This window comes from Pongo pygmaeus, chromosome 18, assembly GCF_028885625.2.
Source record: "Pongo pygmaeus isolate AG05252 chromosome 18, NHGRI_mPonPyg2-v2.0_pri, whole genome shotgun sequence".
Taxonomy (NCBI): Eukaryota; Metazoa; Chordata; class Mammalia; order Primates; family Hominidae; genus Pongo; species Pongo pygmaeus.
This window is the reverse complement of record NC_072391.2, coordinates 54,553,513-54,569,735: the sequence shown is the minus strand read 5'-3', so window position 1 is coordinate 54,569,735 and position 16,223 is coordinate 54,553,513. Positions and strand designations below refer to the sequence as shown.

Below are 16,223 nucleotides of genomic sequence, written 5' to 3'. Positions count from 1 at the left end.
TCTGTCCTTGAAACTTGATTTGATTCTCCCAAGTTTGCTTTGCTTATCCTAGTCCCTGCTGGTGGATTTTGGTTGTTTGTGTGGCTAATTGAAGTTTGGCTCCGAAGCGCCTTTAATACACAGGTCTAAGATGACCCTAGTGACTCATGCCCTTGTATAATAACCTCCCCTTGAGTTTCAGCAGGACCTGTGAATGTGATGGGATAATCCCTACTGCGATTAGGTTACATTCTGTGGCAAAAGTGAAGGGATTTTGCAGATGTAATTAAAGTCCCTAATGGACTTGAAGTTAATTAAAAGGGAGATTGTCCTGAGTAGGCTTGACCCAATCAGTTGATCCTTTAAAAGAACTAGAGAAGAATTTCTCTTGCTAGCCATGAAGAAGTAAGTGCTGTATTAGTCTGTTTTCATACTACTATAAAGAACTGCCCGAGACTGGGTAATTTTTAAAGGGAAGAGGTTTAATTGACTCACAGTTCTGCATGGCTGGGGAGGCCTCCGAAAACTTACAATCATGGCAGAAGGCAAAGGGGAAGCAAGACACCTTCTTCACAAGGCAGCAGGGAGGAGGCATGCCGAGCAAAGGAGGAAGAGCCCCTTATAAAACCATCAGATCTTGTGAGAACTCACTATCATCAGATCTTGTGAGGGGGAAACCGCCCTCATGATTCAGTTACCTCCACCCCTCTCGCTTGACACGTGGGGATTATGGGGATTACAATTCAAGATGAGATTTGGGTGGGGACACAAAGCCTAACCATATCAGTTGCCAAGTAGGGAGAGGACCATGGGCAAGGAACTGTGAGTGCAGGCTCCTCACATGCTAGCAGACAGTCGAGCAAAAGGGGACCTTAGTCCACAGCTGCAAGGAACCGTATTCTGCCAACAACCAGGTTAGCTTGGAGAGGACCCCAAGTTCCAGATGAGAATGCAGCCTAGCCTGCACCTTGTAAGATCCTGAGTAGAGGCCCCGGTCTTCTGTGCCAGGACTCCTGGCCCACAGAACTTGTGATAAGAAATGGATGTTTTAAGCAGCTAAATGTGAGGTCGTTGGTTACACAGCAGTAGGAAACTAATTCAGCCCCAGAATGGTTTGACAGTAAGAAAATTATTATTTTTTATTATTATTATTATTTTGAGATGGAGTCTCGCTCTGTCGCCCAGGCTGGAGTGCAGTGGCGTGATCTTGGTTCACTGCAAGCTCTGCCTCCCAGGTTCAAGCGATTCTCCTGCCTCAGCCTCCCGAGTAGCTGGGACTACAGGCAGGCACCGCCATGCCCAGCTAATTTTTTGTATTTTTAATAGAGACGGGGTTTTACCGTGTTAGCCAGGCTGGTCTCAAACTCCTGACCTTGTGATTCGCCTGCCTCGGCCTCCCAAAGTGCTGGGATTATAGGTGTGAGCCACCACGCCTGGCCCGATAGTAACATAATTATTAAGCTGCAGAGCCACTGTTGGTTGCTTCTGCTGCACTTGCCCAGATGAAGGACAAAAATCTCAACCTCCAGGTTGAGGACAAGAGATCCTGAGCCAGAGCTTCCTGGACGGGCCTAGCAAATGCCACAAGCCCTCGCCGATTCTTGTTCTGAGTCCCAGCTGCTGCTGGCAAAAAGGATGCTGCCACCTCCTGTCTGCTGCAGTTGGCATAGTTAATGATTTTACGCCAGCAATTGCTGTGTCACTCCACAGGGTCCAGGGCAAGCCAGCCAGCTCGGAGTCTGGGGCCCAGAGTGAGGGAAGAGTCCTTGCCAATCAGCAGCACACACCTGGGCCAGGGGCTCAGCCACACCTGCACCTACACCTGCACCCAGTGAGGCAACAACCAGACAGGCTAGAGGTTTCAGCGTTCAGCAAGCTCACAGTATTGGAGCCAACAGGGGCTCTTATAATCACTGAATGCAACCTCATCTTACATCTGAGGAAAGGGTGAGACCGGGAGGGTAACCTGCTGCCATCATTCACCTGAGCACCTCTTAAAAGTACTGAGGCCTGGCCGGGTGCGGTGGCTCACGCCTGTAATCCCAGCACTTTGGGAGAATGAGGTGGGCGGATCATGAGTTCAGGAGATTGAGACCATCCTGGCTAACACAGTGAAACCCCATCTCTACTAAAAAATACAAAAAATTAGCCGGGCGTGGTGGTGGGTGCCTGTAGTCCCAGCCACTCGGGAGGCTGAGGCAGGAGAATCGCTTGGACCCGGGAGGCGGAGCTGGCAGTGAGCTGAGATCACACCACTGCACTCCAGCCTGGGAGACACAGCGAGAATCTGTCTCAAAAAAATAAATAAATAAAAGTACTGAGGCCTGGCCCGGCACAGTGGCTCACACCTGTAATCCTAGCACTCTGGGAGGCTGAGGCAGGTGGATCACTTGAAGTCAGGAGTTCGAGACCAGCCTGGCCAACATGGTGAAACCCTGCCTCTACTAAAAATACAAAAATTAGCTAGGTGTGGTGGTGCATGCCTGTAATCCCAGCTACTTTGGAGGCTGAGGCAGTTGAATCGCTTGAACCCGGGAGGCAGAGGTTGCAGTAAGGCAAGATGGTGCCATTGCACTCCAGCCTGGGTGACAAGAGTGAAACTCCATCTCAAAAAAAAAAGTACTGAAGCCTGATGTCCTTGGACGTTCTGAGTCAGCCCAATGTGGACCGAGGTGGGGATGGGGGTATAATATGTCTTCTTAAGTTTTCTAAAGTGTCTAGCTTAAAACTTGGCAGTGTACATTTGGGACTTCCCCCTTCTGAAATCACTCAAAAGCAGTAAATAGAGGGGACAGCAGAGACAAACCACACCTTCCTTGGGGTTAGGAGGCAGCCAAAACAGAACCACAAAATACTTGGAAGGAGATGAGAGCAGAGGCTTTGGAGCCAGAGTTTGGACAGGAGAGAAGGGAGAGCAGATGAGGGTGCAAACCTGCTCCAGACGAAGATACCCGTGAGCTGCAGAATGGGCCCCCGTTTGTAACAATGGGGTCCAAGTGCATAGGCAGGTAGTGGGGCTGAAGGGAGAACCCCACAGCGGAGCCTGGCATGCTGGAAGCACTCTGGTCTCTGCACTGGAGAAGAGAGACTGTGAACAGCCCAGCTGCCTGTCCTCGTGGCAGGGAGAAGGCTAAACAGAAACCTTACCAAGTATTGGTGAAAATGTGGCCAGGTGAGAACTCACTGTTGGTAGGGATACTTTGGGCAATGTCACCCTCATGTCACTTTGAACACTGGCTGCATATTAGGATCACCTGGATAGCTTCCAAAAATAAACCAAACCAAAACAAAACAAAAGCCTGTTCCTGGGTTTCCTCTCCAAAACCCAATTCAGTCAGAATCCCTTGGAGTAGGACCCAGGTCATCAGCATTTTTGCAAAGCTCTCCCAGGTCATTGTAGAGTGCAACCAGGATTGAGAACCACTGCCCTAGAGAAATTCCTTGGCCCATGCACCAGGAGACAAGTATTCAAAGCAGCAGTACTTCTAAGAGACAATCCAAATGGCCATTAACAAGAGTGTGAATGAATGAGCTGTGTGTCCAAGCAGTGGAACACTGCACAGCAGTGATGAGCTATAGCTGTGCACTTCAACATGGAAGAATCACGAAGCAACAGAAACCACAAAAGCAAGTCACAGAAGTGTGTGTGTGTGTGTGTGTGTGTGAAATATTTCATTCACATAAAGTTCAAAAACATGCCAGATCCATCAGCCTGTCATTAAGGATATACACACACATATGTGCGTATACATGATGTATACGCACATGTATGTGTGTGACAAAACTAATACAGAAGCTCAAGGGGAATGATATAATTCAGGACCACAGTTGGCTCCAAAGGGAGACGGGAGAAAGAGGCAGGACTTCATCAGCAGGAAAGTTCTATTTCTTAGGCTGGACGGTGGGTATACAAGTGTTTATTTTTATTGGTTTGTATACCTGCCATATACATGATGGATTTGTATTTCTTCTTCTTTTTTTTTTTTTGAGACAGCGTCTCACTCTGTCACCCAGGCTGGAGTGCAGTGGTGTAATCTTGGCTCACAGGAACCTCCGCCTCCCAGGTTCAAGCGATTCTCCTGCCTCAGCCTCCCAAGTAGCTGGGATTACAGGCATGTGCCACCATGCTCAGCTAATTTTTGTGTTTTTAGTAGAGACAGGGTTTCACCATGTTAGCCGGGCTGGTCTCGAACTCCTGACCTCAGGTGATCCACTCACCTCAGCCTCCCAAAGTGCTGGGATTAACAGGTGTGAGCCACCACGCCCGACCGATGGATTTGTATTTCTAAGAAACTTCATTGAAAAAACCTGAAAACCTCTCACATAAAACCCTGGGTCTTAAGGAGAATACTGCTAGCCCAGGACAAAGTCCTGCATCTCCCCAACACGAACCTCCGTGGAACACTTGACCGCGTTATCATCTCATGCAAAATTTTTAAAGTGGAACTAGTATGGCATCTATATAAAGCTGCCTCAGAATAATAGTAACAGAGGGAGAAGGTTGTCACAGAGCAGGTGAATACTGTTTGTGACCAAAATTTTTGCTACAAATTACACAAATGTAAAAAATAGCTTTGTGCTGAGTAGGGGTGGGGATGGGGCAGCTCTTGGGTGGCTCTTACTTCACCCCTCTCAGGGAAAGCAGGGATAGAAGCCCCCACTCAGCCCTTAGTGACTTCGGTTCTCACCTTCAGTGGTCACTCCTGGTGGTCAAGCTGGTGGTCTGGTCATTGGTTACCTGTGGCCCACCATCCAGCATGAGGCTTTCACCTCTGCAAACCTCTGCTGATCTGGAGACTGCATTCAGACTCAGCTGGGTTAGAATGCTCCCTCCTTTCCTTCCTTCTTTCCTCCGTTCCTGCTTTCTTCCTTCCTCCCTTCCTTTCCCTCCCTCCCTCCTTCCTTCCCTTCCTTCCTTCCCCTCCTTCCCTCCCTCCCTCCCTCCTTCATTCCTTCCCCTCCCTCCCTTCCCTCCCACCATCCATCCCTCCTTCCTTCCTTCCTTCCCCTCTTCCCCTTCCTTCCTTCTCCTTTCTTCGTTTTCCTTCCTTCCTTCCCTTCCTTCCTTCCTCCCTCCATCCCTTCCCCTCCCTCCCTTCCCTCCTTCCTCCCTCCCTCCCTTCCTTCCTTCCTTCCTTTCTTTTTGATTTTCTATAATTACTTAAACATTTTTTCTCTTAAATCATGAAATATTTCAAATATGGAGAATTTCCAATAGATAACTAGCTTTGCTGTGTGTGATTCTGATCACTCCTTTTTATGTACACAAGTGTTACAGCAGTGGCAAAATCCCTTCGCTGCCCTCCCAGAGGACTCCTTTGTCCTGAACTGATATATGTCTCATCCAAGCCTGCTACTCTACAGAAAAGTGAATATTGAATATGTCTTTTTTATGAAATTCACATAACATAAAATGAACGATTTAAAATAAACAATTCAGCAGCATTTGGTACATTCACAGTGTGGTGCAACCACCAACTCTATCTAGTTCCAAAATGTTTTCATTACCCTAAAAGGAAACCCCATCCCCAGTAAGCAGTCCCTTCCCGTCTTCCTCTCCCACCATCTCTGGTCACCACCAGTGGGCGTTCTGACTCCATGGAGTTACTTCCGACGTTTCATATGAATGAAATTATACACTGTGTGACCTTCTGCGGTTGGCTTCTTTAGCTTAACAGAGTGTTTCGAGCTTCACCCATATCATAGGGCATATCCATGCAGAAAAATCTTCCTTGTATGGTTAGACCACTTTTGTTTATCCATTCATCTGTTGATAGGCCTTGGGCTGTTTCCAGCTTTGTGCTGTAGTAAATATCCCACCATGAACATGTATGTGCAAGGACTAAACAAGTCCTTTGAAAGCTGATTTTTGACTGTGACAGTTTCTCAGACTTTCCTTGTTTTGGATGAGCTTGATCATTTTGAGGAGTACTGGTCAGGGTTGGTTTGTTTGTTTTGAGACAGAGTCTCACTCTGTTGCCCAAGCTGGAGTGCAGTGGACTGATCTGGGCTCACTGCAACCTCTACCTCCCAGGTTCAAGCAATCCCCCTGCCTTGGCCTCCCAAGTAGCTGGGATTACAGGCATGCACCACCATGCCCAGCTAATTTTTTTTTTTTTAGTTCTGTCGGAGTTTCACCCTGTCGGCCAGGCTGGTCTCCAACTCCTGACCTCAAGTGATCCGCCTGCCTCGGCCTCCCAAAGTGCTGGGATTACAGGTGTGAGCCACCATGCTTGGCCGAAGGCTGACTTCTTAAAGCCCTGATCCCCTTGCTCGTCTGAGTATTTCACCCCTGTGGTTGCCATGCTGGCTTTGGGGAGGGGTACAGGGAATATCCAGGTGATGGCAGGTCAATTATGAGGAAATGGCAGGTTTTCTTTTTTTTCTTTTCTTTTCTTTTTTTGTTTTTTGAGACAGAGTCTCACTCTCACTCTCTCACCCAGGCTGGAGTGCAATGGCGTGATCTCGGCTCACTGCAACCTCTGCCTCCCGAGTTCAAGTGATTCTCCTGCCTCAGCCTCCTGAGTAGCTGGGATTACAGGCACGTGACACCACACCTGGCTAATTTTTGTATTTTTAGTAGAGACGGGGTTTCACCATGTTGGTCAGGCTGGTCTCAATCTCTTGACCTCATGATCGTGAGCCACTGCGCCCGACCAGAAATGGCAGGTTTTCTAAGACTGTGGTCCGCTAAGGGCAATGTGAGAGGTAGAGGAGTAGCCATATTGGCCCATCCCCAAACAGGTGAGAGAAAGTCCAGTTCCATTGCTTCATGGAGAAATAGGCTCAGGCAGGTGAGGCTCAGGCAGGTGAGGCGCATGTGTGCAGGTCCAACGGCCAGTCAGTGGCAAAGCAGAGACTCCAAACAGGTCCCTGACCCTTTGTGTTAAAATGTACTTTCGAAGATAAACTTTTTTTAGCTCCCACATATGAGTGAGAACATGAGATATTTGTCTTTCTGTGCCTGGCTTATTTCGCTTAACATGACTGTCCATCCATTTTGCTGCAAATGACAGGATTTCCTTCTTTTTTTTATGGTTGAATTGTACTCCGTTGTGTACATGTACCAAATTTCTTTATTCCTCCATTGATGGACATGGGTTGATTTCATATTTTGGCTATTGTGAATAGTGCTGCAATAAACATGGGGGTGCAGGTATCCCTTTGATATATTGATTTCCTTTCCTTTGGATAAATACCCAGTGGTAGGATTGCTGGATCATATGGTAGTTCTATTTAGGGGAGAGGGGGTGATGGGGAGAGATTGGTTAATGGGTACAAACAAACAGCTGGATAGAAGGAATAATTTCCAGTGTTTGATTGCACAGTAGAGTGACTACAGTAAACAATTCATTGTGTATTTCTTTTTTATTTATTTATTTATTTTTTTGAGACGGAGTTTCGCTCTTATTGCCCAGGCTGGAGTGCAATGGCGCAATCTTGGCTCACTGCAACCTCTCCCGGGTTCAAGCGATTCTCCTGCCTCAGCCACCTGAGTAGCTAGGATTACAGGTGCCCGCCACCACATCCAGCTAATTTTTTTGTATTTTTAGTAGAGATGGGGTTTCATCATGTTGGCCAAGCTGGTCTAGAACTCCTGACCTCAGGTGATCTACCCGCTTTGGCCTCCCAAAGTGCTAGGATTACAGGCGTGAGCCACCATGCCCAGCCTTTTTTTTCTTTTTGAGACAGGGTCTCCCTCTGTCATCCCGGCTGGAGTGCAGTGGTGCCATCACAGTTCACTGCAGCCTCGATGTGCTGTGCTCAAGTGATCCTCCCACCTCAGCCTCCTGAGTAGCTGGCAGCACAGGTGCATGCTACCATGCCTGGCTAATTTTTGCATTTCGTAAAGACTGAGTCTCACTATGTTGCCCAGACTGGTCTCAGACTCCTGGGCTCAAGTGATCCTCCCACCTTGGCCTCCCAGAGTGCTGGGATTACAGGTGTGAGCCACTGTGCCCGGCCTATTGTATATTTCAAAATAGCTAGAAGAGAAGATTTGAAACGTTCCCAACACAGTGAAATAATAAATGTTTGAGGTGATGGATATCCTGATTACCTTGATCTGATCACTATGCATCGTATGCTTGTGTCACAGTATCATATGTATCCCATAAATATGTACAATTACTATGCATCAATTTAAAAAATTTAAAATGTACCCACAGGATTTGAATTGATGGAGGTGACTGAGTGACAACAGAGCAACCAAGGCCACTGAAAGAAGAATTTATCACTTGCATCTCCCAGGAGAACAGGGCATGGCACACATGCAGGACCACCCACGGGGGCCACAGGGGGAGCACCAAGTTTGGTCAGGAGGCTGAAAGGAAGGATCAGAACAGCACAGGCCACAGCCTTTTGTGGGGTTTCCACCTGAAGGGCAAGGCAGGCCAGGGGAAGCAGCCCAGGTCTGGCTAGTTGGAATAATTCCAGAGGGCCTTGGGCTTAGGGGCCGTCCCTAGTTGTCTCTACCCGGCTCTGGGTGATTTAGGGCAGGGGAAATACTGGCTTGGTGTGAGAGTTAAATAGAGATGGTTGGGGGGTCTGTGATTGGGATTGGTTGGAGGGTTTGTAACTATTATTACTTTCAAACACTTGCAAAAACCAGCTCGCAGGGGAGGTATAAATGCTTTTGGCCCTGTGATTTGGCCCTGTGATAAATGGATGCCAAATAGACCAAATACAGTCGCTAAGAAAACACAGTGAAACACCCCGGCCCACAGCTCTTGGCACAACCCAGGTTGCGTCTGGAGTTAGTGACCCTGCTAGTCCCAGCAGCGTTTCTTCTTCCTCTTCATCCAGCAAACCCCAGACAGTGTAATTGGCGGTTTCTTTGCTTCTGTTCCCACAAGAGGAGAGCTGGCCAGCTACAGACACCTCTGCCCCAAGGCCTAGTGCAGCTACAACCAGATGTGGCTGATCCCAGCCCCTGGGGACAGCGATGGGGCTGGAGTCCGGCTGGTGGGGTCAGGGCCTCTGGCGCATCCGCATCAGAAACTTCCTCCTAAGAGCAGAGTGCCCTCTGGTGGGCAATTGGAAAACAACCCAATTCTAATTTCCACGTTTGGAGATGCAATATGCTTCAAGCCCGGTTATCAGGGCTCCCCAGGAAATTTCTCTTTCCCCACTAGTGCACCTTGTGGAATTCACCTGAGCAGCACTGATGAAAATGTGTAAATCAAATATACACTATGCACAAAGCTTTTTTCCCTCCTCATAAATGAGTCTGGTACTGTTTCCTGACCCAAATACCTGCTCAGTAAGTTTATTGGGTAAATCACCCAAGCAGCTCCAATTACAAGGGTTAGAGTGTGGTCAGGATTAGACTGAGGTGAGCGTTGGGTGCAGGTGGAGGATACACAGCTGAGGTTCAGTAGGCTGGCTGCGGCGGAGGCAGCACTGAGTTGAGCGTTGAAGAGAAACTGGATTTCAGAATAGTGGCTCACGCCTGTAATCCCAGCACTTTGGGAGGCCAAAGTGGGTGGATCACTTGAGCTCAGGAGTTTGAGACCAGCCTGGCCAACATGGTAAAACCCCGTCTCTTTTAAAAATACAAAAATCAGCCAGGTGTGGTGGCGCACACCTATAATCCCAGCTACTCAGGAAGCTGAGGCATGAGAATCGCTTGAACCCAGGAGACAGAGGTTGCAGTGAGCCAGATCACACCACTGCACTCCAGCCTGGGTCACAGAGCCAGACTCCATCTGAAAAAAAAAAAAAAAGCAGGGGTGGGGTGGGGGAGGAGGGGAGGCACCTACCTGGTGAAAGAAACAACGTAAGTCTGGCGCTCCTCCTCACTTTTCACCCCGAACCTGCCCATTCCTCTTTTTCCCTCCCAGCAGTCTTTCCAATCACAGCAGTCTCCAGGTCACACCTCCTTAAAATGCCCTAAGGTCACATGGCAGTTGTCCTATCTCTTGCATCTCACCATCCCCCAACTTGCACCGGATGCTGCTCATGAATACTTGGATTCTGAATCCTGCATTTTGTTGCCAGTCCTGGATCCATCTCTTCCCTGCCTTTATGCAACGCCCCCACCCTATCTCACTTTCAGGGACCCTCTGGCAACTCCCCACCTCCTCACAGGCCTCCACGGCAGCTCTACTTATCTAAGCTTACAATATGGGCTTCTGAGTAGGATTTCAGTAGGGAAAAAACAGAAAAGGTCTTGCTTTTTTAAACGAAGTTTGCTTGAGGCCAGGCGCGGTGGCTCATGCCTGTAATCTCAGCACTTTGGGAGGCCAAGGCGAGTGGATCACATAAGGCCAAGAGTTCAAGACCAGCCTGACCGACATGGTGAAACCCCATCTCTACTAAAAATACAAAAAAATTAGCCGGGTGTGGTGGCAGGCACCCGTAATCCCAGCTACTTAGGAGTCTGAGGCAGGAGAATCGCTTGAACCTGGGAGGCGGAGGTTGCAGTGAGCTGAGATGGAGCCATTGCACTCTGAGAGTCCTTCCAGCTCTCGCCTGCAGGGTGCAGGGGTCCAGACCCCGGCTGTCTCTGGCCTTTGCTGTCTTAGGAGCTTCTCCTTGCCTCCCTCCCTTTTTAGATCATCGTTCCTCCACCCGGTGGGTTCAGAGGACAGTTTTCCATGAAGAACTCAGACTGGGCCACCCCGAGGACTCTGGGTCTTAGGCAGTTGTTCAAGGGATCCTCCTCGGCATCAGGACAGGAGATGAGCCCACTTGCGACTGAAGAGACCCTAGAGTCACAGGCAAGCCAGTTCACTGGTTTTATCAACCTCGTTACCCCTGTGCCCCTACTGGAAAGTAAACTTGCGTTCTATCATCTGCCCTGCAATGAGCTGACTGGCCACAAGGGAGCAGCAGGAGGCAACAGCCGGGCCTGGAAATTGCCCTTCTAACCGCAGCCACACCAAACAATGCAACGCCACAAGGTCCTCGGAAGAGAAGGACCCGCGCCCCTGCCGCCAAACTGTGTTGAGAGAGAAGCCACGGCCCCATTGCTGGTTGGGAGAGTGAGAGAGAACTAGAAGGCGAAGGCCCCGACTCCTCTGTGCTCAGCCCTCAGCTGGGCATGGGCAGAGGGGTCTGGGGGTGGGGTATCCTCAGCCTCTAGTCCCCATCTTTTTGAGCACAGGGGCGCGGGGTCCCCGGAGTGGCTCACGGAGCTCTCAACCTAATGGAGGAGCTGGGACTGCCACACACACACACACACACACACACACACACACCCCCACACCAATGAGAGAACCACGCGGAGCAGGGGTCGGCTTCAGGGCAGTCCCTAAGAGCTGGGGGAGCGAGTCGGTGGGCGGTTGTGCTGGGCTGGCTTCCGGCAGGCTGGGCGCAGCTGAGCTAGCGGGGAGGTCAGCCCTGGCCGGGTGGGGATCACACTTCAGTCAGGAGGAACCACAGGGCCGCGTGGCGCCCGCCTGCCTGGGCCTGGAGGGGGCTAGGAAGGCAGCTGCAGGCAGAGGACCCAAGGTCCCCGTCAGGACCCAGGACCCACAGAGCCCCCTTGCCCTGGAGCTGGTCTGGAGTTTGAGCGGGGAGAGGGAGCCAGGGCCAGGAGGAGCCGGGCCAGCGGGACTGCAGTGAGTGCAGGGGGAAGCAAGGACAGGGCTGCAAGGTTCCCCACCCTCGGCCAGGGGGCTCCCCAGCACTGGGCAGAGCTGTGGCCTGCGTCAGGGTCCTGGCCAGTCTGTGAAATTGACTCCAGCACCTCGGGGAAGCTTGTCCTCAGCTCCACGTGGGGCAAGAACAGGAGCTGGGCTGGGGGAAACCGGAAGACCTTGGGGTGGGTAGGGAGAGAATCCAGCCGCTGCCTCCCAGAGCCCTGCCAACCCCGCCCCTGCCCGGGCCTCTCATCAGGGCCTCCCCTCACTGGTGCGTGGTCTGCGGAAGCCACGTGCCCTTCTCAGCCTCAGTTTTCCTTTCCGACCTGCACAGGGCAGGACCAGATGTTCTCTGAGGACCCTCCCAGAGTGACAGGCCGGAGTGGAAGCGCATCTTGCGCTGTGGGGACAGACACGCTGACACGGACTGAGGAGAAAGACTTTAATCTGGGCCCTTTGTGCCCATGGTCCAGTTAGACAAGGGGATGGGATCTCCCTCACTGTAGCTCTTCTTCGTCCTTGGAAGGCCTCTCCTGGACCCAGGCGCTCAGGGTGGGGGCGGTGAACACCGACAGTGGAGGTCTCAGGTGGTCCCGGGAGACAGTCAGGAGTCTGGGGTGAGGAGGCTTCAAGACCTCTCAAGCCTTTGCAGGTATTTAACTGCATTCTTCACTCTCTTGTTGTTGGGGTCCGAACAGATGACCCTGTCCTGGACAGTTACAAAACTACACAGAAGGAGGATGTTACCAGGAGTGGCAGAGGGGGAAGGGCCCCCAGAGTCCTTGGGACGGGCCCCGCCCTGTGCTGACCAGGATTCCAAGGCTCCAAGAGGGGCAGGAAGTTGCTGCCGTCACACAGGGCATTGGTGGCAGATCTGAGACTTCAGGCTCTGTCCCGAGTAATCTTGACCCTCCCAGGGAGCCAGGGCTGCAGGACCTTGTGCCCACCCCTCAGCCTGCCCATGCCCCCAGACAGCCTAGAGCCTGGGACATGGAGACTGCGGGCAGGGCTCAGGCCCAGGCCGGGGGAGGTGACCACATTGCCCCTGACCAGCTGTGTGACCTGGGAGTGTTCATCGCTCCTGGGGCCTCGATTTCACCACAAATCAAGGAATAGGTTAGACCTCATGGCCTGCGGCCCTTTTGGGTCCCACAGCGTGGGGAACATGAACTGCCCCAAGGAGCCTGCAGGGGTTGGGGAGGAAGGCCCCGCTGTCTCTTCCCTGCTTCCCAGTGGCCATCCTGGGAGCTCCAGGGTGCACTTGTCCCCATGCTTGGCCCTGAGGAGCAGGGGTGGAGCCTGGGGCACTTACACGATGGCATCCCTGGAGCAGTCCTCAGATGTCTGGTACCACGTCTTCAGCTTTCTAAGGGGAATGGCTCCCTTGAAGTACTCCAGGCAGCACTCCCGGCCCACATTGGTCCCTCGAGCTGCAGGGAGAGGAGCGGGGCAGGGGTGTCTGTGAGTGTCTGCGTGTGTGTTGCGGGGACCTCTGGGGGATGTTCGTGGAAGATCTGCATGTGCGTGTCCATGTGTGCATCTGTGTGTGATGACTGCCTGTGTATCACTGCCTATGTGTATGTGTGTGTGTCTGTGTGTTACCGTACACAGGTGTGTGTGAGGCTTCTGTGTATGTTGTGGGGTCCCGTGTGTTTGTGGGTGTGCATGTTTGTGTGTGTCTGTGGGGGATCCTGTGTGTCCTGTGAGTGCCTACGTGTGTGTCTCTGTGCGTCTGTGTGCATCCCTGTATGTCTATACCTGGCAACCTTATTTCATCTTTCCTTTCCCAACCTAATATAAGAATCTCTTTTTCAGTCTGGGCGCCGTGGCTCATGCCTGTAATCCCAGCACTTTGGGAGGCCGAGGTGGGTGGATGGCCTGAGGTCAGGAGTTCGAGATCAGCCTGACCAACATGGTGAAAACCCGTTGGTGGCGTGGTGGCCGGGCACCTATATTCCCAGCTACTCGGGAGGCTGAGGCAGGAGAATCGCTTGAACCCGGGAGGCAGAGGTTGCAGTGAGCCGAGATCGCATCATTGCACTCCAGCCTGGGCGACAAAGTGAACCTCCATCTCAAAAAAAAAAAAAAAAAAGGAATCCTTTTTTACATGTTCTTGGGAACAGTTCTTCTATCTTTATGCTGATTCCCTCATTGTGCATAAAACCTGTTAATAAAACAGAAGCTAATAAATAATTTTGAGAATTGTTCACTTTCCATTGCACAACTACAGCCACAGCCCCCACCTCACAGCCATTGCAGCCCAAGATGTGCTCGCCTTGGTCCTCACCAAGCCCACCTGCAAAAGCTGGGGCATCGTCATCATCAACATTTTTCTCTGCTTGTTTCCCTCAAAATCCTAGTGCTGTGGGCTTCTCATGTCTTTTGTGGGAGTAGGTGGGGTGTAAATAATACACAAATGTGTGTGTTGCTACGGTGGTCTTCATGCCTCCAACTCCTGTCCTCCCAGTGCCTGCCCCTGGCCACCTGTCCCCTGCTCTCACCTGCATGGATGTGCTGCAGAGAAGCCCCCAGGAGGAGGGTGACCAGGGCCAGCATCTTCAGTGGGGCCATGGTGCCAGGAGCCCAGGAGGGAGTCTCTGTGTGCGGGTCCCTCTGCTTAGGAGACACCCTGCTGAGAGTCGAGGGTGGCAGTGACCTATTTAACCTCTTTAGGGGTCTTGCCCCGCCTTCTGTCACCTCCTCACATCCTTCCCTAGACCAGTGAAGTTCAAAGAATTTGAGATGATTCAGGAGAAGTCCAGCTCTTGGAATGTTTGTGGATTTCCAGAGAATGGGCACTCAACTGGAGACAGAGGTGGGGTACATGTGTCTGGAGCCCATGGCAGTGACACACTTCTCCTTTCAAAGGGGACATTTCTTGGTTCCTCTATTAGAATTGAAAAGCCTCCATGCACAGCTGGGTTCATCTCTCTGTGGCTGGAGAGCATCCTTCATGCATGGTGGCTTGAATGGGGGGCAGACGGAAGTGTTGGGGAGTCAACCAGGCAGAAACCAAGCAGATCTCTTCTCCTGGACCATGAGTGAGCTTCAGGGTGGTGCCAGGGCCACCCTGGCTGCCGGGCATAGGCACATGGGCATCACTCTGCAGGGAGGTCCATGCTTTATCTGCCTCCGAGGCCCAGCCGGGGCACAGAGCAGCTTTGATTGGTGTCCCATCCCAGGTGAGGCCCTGACTGCAGGAGGCAAGAGCCCAATGGCACTTCGATCACCATTCAGTCCAAATAGCTCAGGAAACCACGTTCCCCTAAATGGGATGCCTTACACTAAGATACAGAACAGAACAAAGGGGTCAGTGGGAGACGCTGCTTCTCACTTCTAGCAGAGCTGTGGCCCGGAGTCAGTACTGGATGCCTGGTCATGGTCCAGCCTGAGCCAGGCCCTGAGCTGACTTTCCAGGCACCCCAGCTCATGGCAGGGCAGATGACAGAACGTAAGTCCACTTTCCAGTGGGGGCAGGAATAAAACAAGAATTGCAATAATAAGGAGGTTGATAAAGTTGGTGAACTGGCTTCTCTGTGACTCTAGCATCTCAGCCCCAGGCCATAGCATCACTGCATGCGGGTCAGGCCCTTGGCCACCCGAGGAAATTGCCGGTCGCCTTGTTGGGGCTCCCAGGAGCCAGAGCACGGGCATCCCTACAGTAGGATGGGAGTCCCATGGCCTTCAGGTGGGCGGCACCAGGGAAGGGCGGCTCCAGGCAGGGAAGCACCTGGACTCTGATTGTGACATGGGGGACCTTGGCCTGGCTTCATCCTGTCCTTGCATGACCAGGGCCAACTCAAAATGACAGCAGTGCCCCTCCAAAACATGGTGCAGGTGCCTTCCACCCTCTCACAGTCCACCCTGTGTTAATCACTGAATCGTTACTAAGTTTTTCACTAACTGTCATGATAACTGCAAACAGCCACTATTTGTCATGAGGTTTTTGTTTCTTGTTTTTAGATTCTGGGGATACCTGTGGAAACCCCACACTACCGGAGCATCGCTCAGAGCTAACCTCATCAGTCCTTAGGTAGAAGGGCAGGGATCCTATGAGAGGAAACCAGACAAAGACCCTCCACCTTGGAGGAGCCTCAGGCGCTCCTCTCCCCACCCCTCAGCAAGGGCGGCCTGGGAGCCTGTGGCTGCTTCTGCGCCTGGGAGCGGGGCTTCCCTGCCCATGGCAGAATGTTTCTGTGGGCAGCATCCTTTATGTGACCTCGGGCGGCTCACAGACCCTCTCTGGACCTCAATCTCATCACCTGTAGAGGGAAGTTTGGTCTGTCCCACAGAGCCCTGCCAAAACGGTAGATCTCAGGATGATGGGTTCCCCCTTGGTGGGCCTCGCACCAACATTTCTCTGCTTCTCTGGGGATCGCATCAGCTGCCAGAGACCCTGCCCCTGCCCCCTCGTCAAGCCACAGTCCAGATGGGTTCTTTGCCCCCAGCCACCCTTCCTGTGCCCAGGGCTGGCTTCCATTTGCATGTGCAGAGGAGGGGGAGGGGAGGCTGCTCTTCCTGCCTGGGCACCTCCTTGGTGCCAACATCCCAGAGAAAGGGAGGGGCAGCCTCAGAGTAGCTCCCCGCAGAGTCCCCCTGCAAAGGAGGCCGCGCTGGGCAGGAGAAGATGTGCAGGCACAGGGTAGCCCTGACCCGGAG

General features: G+C 51.9%; 1 protein-coding gene across 1 annotated transcript; it reads right to left on the bottom strand.

Annotated features, from left to right (window-relative positions):
* Positions 1-11,992: 11,992 nt before the first annotated feature.
* Positions 11,993-14,196, bottom strand: CCL17 (C-C motif chemokine ligand 17). Its single transcript, XM_054455002.1, has 3 exons — positions 14,066-14,196; positions 12,877-12,994; positions 11,993-12,289 (listed from the first exon to the last, which is right to left on the bottom strand). Exons 1-3 carry the CDS (start codon positions 14,133-14,135, stop codon positions 12,193-12,195), a joined length of 285 nt encoding a protein of 94 aa, XP_054310977.1. The 5' UTR covers positions 14,136-14,196; the 3' UTR covers positions 11,993-12,192.
* Between the last annotated feature and the right edge of the window lie 2,027 nt (positions 14,197-16,223).

Bases quoted from the DNA above. Each gene is read 5' to 3' on its own strand.
- CCL17 (XM_054455002.1), bottom strand. From the start codon at position 14,135: ATGGCCCCACTGAAGATGCTGGCCCTGGTCACCCTCCTCCTGGGGGCT. The intron at 12,995-14,065 runs GTGAGAGCAGGG...CTCTCCCTGCAG, and splicing joins TCTGCAGCACATCCATGCAG to CTCGAGGGACCAATGTGGGC. The intron at 12,290-12,876 runs GTAAGTGCCCCA...CCTTCTGTGTAG, and splicing joins TGCTCCAGGGATGCCATCGT to TTTTGTAACTGTCCAGGACA.